General features: G+C 40.1%; 1 protein-coding gene across 1 annotated transcript in view; it reads right to left on the bottom strand.

Annotated features, from left to right (window-relative positions):
- Positions 1 to 1,164: 1,164 nt before the first annotated feature.
- UNC93A (unc-93 homolog A) overlaps positions 1,165 to 6,000 on the bottom strand; it is a 41,238-nt gene continuing 36,402 nt past the window's right edge. The window contains exon 9 of the mRNA XM_044292283.1: positions 1,165 to 2,637. Within this exon, the coding sequence (XP_044148218.1) occupies positions 2,405 to 2,637 (233 nt within the window). The 3' untranslated portion in view covers positions 1,165 to 2,404. The remainder of the gene's footprint in view (positions 2,638 to 6,000) is intronic.

The following is a 6,000-nucleotide window of genomic DNA, read 5'->3' as shown; positions in this document are numbered from 1 at the left end:
CAAATAATTCAATTTTGGACTCATCTGTCCAAAGAACATTATTCCAGAAGTCCTGGTCTTTGTCAACTTTATCTCTGGCAAATGTCAGTCTGGCCTCGATGTTTCTCTTGGAAAGCAAAGGTTTCCTCCTTGCACACCTCCCATGCAAGTTAAACTTGTACAGTCTCTTTCTGATTGTAGAGGCATGTACTTCTACATCAACAGTAGCCAGAGCCTGCTGTAGTTCTCGAGATGACACTTTAGGGTTTTTGGAGACCTCTTTTAGCATCTTGCGGTCTGCTCTTGGGGTGAACTTGCTGGGGCGACCAGTCCTGGGCATGTTGGCAGTTGTTTTGAAAGCCCTCCACTTGTAGACTATCTTCCGGACAGTGGAATGGCTGATTTCAAAATCTTTTGAGATCTTTTTAAATCCCTTCCCAGACTCATAGGCTGCTACAATCTTTTTTCTGAAGTCCTCTGACAGCTCTTTTGCTCTCACCATGGTGCTCACTCTCACTTCAACAGTCAGGAGCACACCAAACTAAATGTCTGAGGTTTAAATAGAGCAAGCCTCATTCAACATGCAGAGTAACGATCTACTAATTATGTGCACCTGGTGTGATATACCTGTGTGAGATCTGAGCCAATTTAAGAGGGAATACATGTGAGGGTGTCCTATCTTTTTCCTCAGTTAGAATAGGCATTTTTGTAGAATGACATTTACAGAAGATCTTGAAAAGACTTTTCTTCAGTTTTCTTTGTTTAGTTGGATTACTTTAATCTCTCTGTATTGTTGAAACGGAGATGAAATAACCTTTTATTAAAAATGTTACAAAAAACCACATGCTTTCAAAGGGTGTCCTAATTTTTTCACATGACTGTATATGCGACAGGCTGCAACATGAACCGGGGGTCCCTTTTAGGTGATGGATATATTTATAGTCGTGACGCCAGTTGCAGTGAAGCAACAAGGGCACAGGGCCCCTTATAGTGATATAGTAGATGGTACCCAGGTGTAATAATGCCAGAGTTGCGTAGGGTAGCCTATAATGTATCTTAATGTTTGGTGCACGTGCCACAGTGCTCCTACCTGGATACTCTGGAACCCCAGGGGTTGTCACCCAAAGCAGAAAAAATGGTATTTGAATTAGGGGATGATGAAATAAATGAAGTCCAGACTTTGTATAACGTTGAACAGCAGCTTTACTTTGGTAAACATTCATAAGAAACAATCTTCCAACTTTGTCTTGGTTACCAGCAGGCTTTGGCATAAATGCTAGCAGGCAAATCACTTGGCTCTACTACATCTGTTGCTCTCTGGCTCTGCTGTACTGACAGGCTGGCTAAGGAAATCAGCTTCTTCTTTAGGCTGCACTTTACTTGGTAGGCTGGCCTGTCTCTAGCTTTGTCATGGAACTTTATTCCTGGCTTCAGAGGCTCCAAGTTTTGGCCTCCCTGTCCAGCAGAGCTCAAGTTACTCTGGCTAGCTTAGAGACAGCCTTCTCCTAGCAGGGGGTAAGCTAAACCTTCTTCCAGAATGGGGTAAGTTGAACCATTCTCTAGAAGGGGGTAAGCTGAACCTTCATCTAGAAGGGGGTAAGCTGAACTTTCCCCTAGAAGGGGGTAAGCTGAACTTTTTCTTCTCTAACTAGCTAAACTCCTCCCTCTCTTAGAGAGCGCACTAGAATGGAAATAAGGGTTCTATTCTATATAAAATAGCTCTACCATGTATGCCGCCATTTGCTGGTGAACCAGGCATATTACACTTGAACAGTTAAATAACAGTAAATATGAATGCACATTTTGCAAGACCGGGAAATGAATACATATGATGACATTAAGTTAACCATAGGAGATAGTAGCGAGGTGCAAAGGTGGTAATGCACCTCTGGGGCGTTACATATAGCACTACCATTAATAGTGCAATGGATATTAGTAAATATCCCCATAACCTGAAATGGTTGCAACATTTAAATAACACAGCATGACCTAGAGGCTCGGTTAAGCTTCCAGTACTAATAGCAGACATGTAATGTCACATGACTCATTATCATTATTTATTATTAAAGCACCATTCATTCCATAGCGCTGCACATATGAAAATGGGTATATATACATAATACAGACAATGAACAAGACGAGTTACAAACTGGTACAGAAAGAGAGAGGACCCTGCCCGTGAGGGCTTATAATCTACATGGACTCAGTTATCGCATTTATATGGAAAAAAACTGTATACAAGTAAACTAAAATTTAGTTTTATAAATGATGTCTTAAACTAAAATTCACAGCATATTTCAAGTCACCTCAAGGTTCTGAAATTTTGGCCAAAGGATACAGTATATGGTGCATTGAAAAACAACAGACCCAAGGAAGAGCAATATTAATTTTCTGTGTGACTCCATCGTCCAGGCTACACGTGATGTTAATCTTTGGGTCCTGCTTCACTTGTTCTAGATGTATTTCTGTGTTCTAGATATTCCACAGCTCCATATAGCAAAATTCCCACCACAACAACACACATTAATATGTAGAGTTTAACATACACACATAAAAATGAGCTATATCCAAATGCAATAGCAAATCCAATGGATTCCCAAAGGGAGAAATTGGCAAAGGCTGCTTCCTTATTCTTTTCAAACAATACACCATAAAAGGCTGAAATATAAGAGCAATAATTAAAAAAAAAACATGAGAATCAATAAAGCCAGAGATGAGCACATTTGTCTGTTAAACGACATTTACCAGCAAATTTCCATTATTTACTATTATTCCCACTACATGCAACAATGTGGAATTAAATACTATATGGTTTAGTAGGCAAATGTTTTGTTTCCCTCATCTCTCTGTGAACAGCCAGCAATGCATACATAGTGCTAGTTTTCCATGGAGTTGGACTCAAGTTATAATGATTATCCCAGAACCAATTAATATTGTAACTTGAGGGACCACTGTTGTAGATTATGTTCAATTATGTGAACACAGTGCCTGCTCTTAGGTTCTGATATGAAAGAGTTCAAGAGAGGCCTGGATGTATATCTGGAGTGTAATAATATTAAAGTGGGGACAATTGGCTTCTACCTCTCAGTATTTCTTTTGTCTTTCTCTGGATCAACTTTCAGGATAACAGGCTGAACTGGATGGACAGATGTCCTTTTTGGCCATATAAACTATATTACTATAGGATATATAGTTCAGTAGCAGGAAATCAGAGAATAGGCAAGTTTTTAATTTCCTTCAACTTTATTTGCGAACAGCTAGCGATGAGTATATTGATTATGTTAAATTGTGCAAACAAAGTGAGGGAGATATATCCATCCGCCAGTCTTGATCTCCCTGCACTGGCGTGATATGTGCCTTATTTGTTAAGAGGCAGAAGTCTCTTAATAAATCAGGCACACCTCTGCCCTGCTGTGCGCCACAAAGTGAAGTCTACGCCAGCTACAGCCTGTCATAGACTTCAGCTATAACTTCCGCACTTTCTGGCAAAAGTTATAGTTAATGCGGCAGGCGGCTCGAAGCCACGCCCCTTCTACTAAGTCACGCCCATTTTCTTGGCACTTTAGAAAGTGCCAAGAAAAACAAAAAGTTGCAAATTATGGTGCACAGATGCCATGCGCCTTAATTTGCAACTTTGTTGCGGCAATTGTGGCATCGAAAAAATGATAAATGCCCCCTGTGACTGCTCATAAGTTTTGATACATATACTGTTAAAAGGATTCTGTCGAATGTTAAAAATTTTGTTTGAAGCTAAAAGAATGCCCTTTTAAAATAGTGTACCTCTCGGAAGAAATAAGGCAATGCAAATACAATGGGCCGTCAAGATACAATGGCCTTCGGATACAATATTTTCAACATACCATGGCCTTTTCTGGACCATCGTAAGTTTAAATCGTACCAAACATGCAATGCCTCAGTATCAGGTCCAACCAATCAATCTTGCCATTTCTCTTGCCAACACCTGTATTTGGTCTGTAGTAGCTCCTTTTTACAGCACAGCGCAGTACTACATATCCTGTACTGCCATCTGTCTGTGCCAGGATGAGCCGCTCCTTTGAACGTCAGATGGAGGCAGCTCCCTTTTATTTTTCTGGTACGGTGTGTACTTCAGGGAACATTGAAAAAGTTTCTGTCCTCATCATAGAAAGCGACTTACAGCTTTCAGCATCTATTCCTGACTTTCATATGTAAGGATTTGCTTTATATGTCTTATTTTCATTGTCTCTTCTCTTGGATGATATTTTGGGCCTTTGGGACAGATTACTATTGCTCCATAGTTATAGACTCAAGTTACTATGGTTTTAACATGCAATGATCATCCCAGAACCAATTAATATTGTAACTTAAGGGACCACTGTATTTGATTCCAGTGCCATTGTTTAGTGTTTTTATAATACATTGTTGATACCAAGTAAAATACCAAAGCTGTTTCTGTAATTCACACTGAAATGAATGGAGAGCAGCGCACACATGTGCAGGCTCTTCTTCACTATCTCGATCTGTAAGAAAATGTAACACCTACATTTATTTTTCTATTGAAACTTTTTTTCTTCTATTGTTTTCTAATTGTATATTTTTTTAAATTCTATTATTCTTGGAATGGCCATAGCATATCAAAGATAAACTTTATAGCAGCCACATGGGCCTTAGGAAGCTGGTGACTGAGATGGCTCATTGACTTCTATGGGAGAAGTGTGACAGAAACAGTCCAGCTAGTATCCAGCACAATGTTAGTGATGCAGGAAGCACAATGATGGTCTTGTGCCACATGAATACTTTCACAGGAGCCCGATAAGACCTGGTTTGCAGGTCTTGTTGGCAGAACAGAAAGTATTATTTTAATGTTCTATCACTGCACAGCAGTTTGTAGAATTTAGTTATAGGCAGTAGGATGTGAGATATTTAAAAGGAACACTTATTTACAATGAGCATGGTTATGATTCCTGGGACATATTTACAAAGGGCACTATTATGGCACTTATTTAAGGGGCATGCTAACGGGACATGGGATGTAGTTGCATGGGGCACTATGATTACACTTATTTAGAGGGGACACTATGCATGGGACTTATTTTCAGGGGTCATTATGATGGCTGTTATGTTCAGAGGAAACTACAAACGAGATTACTTACAGCTCAGCTCCCCTTCAAGATAGATCATCAATATCAGGAGCGTGGAAAACACAATTAAAGGGAATCTGTCCACTCCAAAACCTCCCCTGACACTGAGTCAGATTATGACATTTTTATCTACATGCTCACTTGCATTCCGATGCTGTGCTTCCACAAATCTGCAGTAAAAAGCATTGAGAAGACTTCACCTTAAGTCTTCTCCTTTATTTGCATGAGTTCGGGAGTCCTCTCTGTGCATTTAACTACCATTTGTAGGAGTACAGTATCAGAATGCAAGTGAGTATGAAGATAAAAATGACGTAATTGGACTCAACGTTATTGACACTATACACCACTTGCTCTTGTTGTGGGATTTCTGAGCTGACAGATTCCCTTTAAATATAACGTTATGCTTGTCTATGTGCTCCTGATAAAGGGGACCTATCTGTAATCCTCGAAACGCGTTGAGCTTTTACTTTATTATAAGAATAAAAAAAGCATCCTTGATTTGGAAGTCCTCCAGTTCATCTCCATCACAAGGACGGGGTGTGCATCCATCTTACAGGCGACCTCGACAGGGGAGGTTAGGAGGACAGGTGTCTTGAGTTTATCCTGTTCACCCTCCTCCCCGGTGAAGTAAGTCCCTTGACTCAATTTTTTGACATCCCTTTTTAGCATCTGTGATGTTTTATGTGTCTTTTTTTTACTTGACCGCTGGCTTATCTGCCACCTGAGCCTATATACACCTGCTCCATCCCTTTACACATACCCTTCCTGTAACCAGTTACCTGTTCTTGGCGCCTCACTATACCGTTGTCTAAATGTAGGTTGCCAAAGGTGGATGAACTGCATCTCCAGTGGGAATTGTCTCGGAATACAAAAATTTGGGGGAGGGGTAATTGAGATTACC

The sequence above is a fragment of the Bufo gargarizans genome, chromosome 4 (genome assembly GCF_014858855.1).
Source record: "Bufo gargarizans isolate SCDJY-AF-19 chromosome 4, ASM1485885v1, whole genome shotgun sequence".
NCBI lineage: Eukaryota > Metazoa > Chordata > Amphibia > Anura > Bufonidae > Bufo > Bufo gargarizans.
The sequence above is the reverse complement of the archived record's forward strand: the minus strand, read 5'-3'. Positions and strand labels throughout refer to the sequence as shown.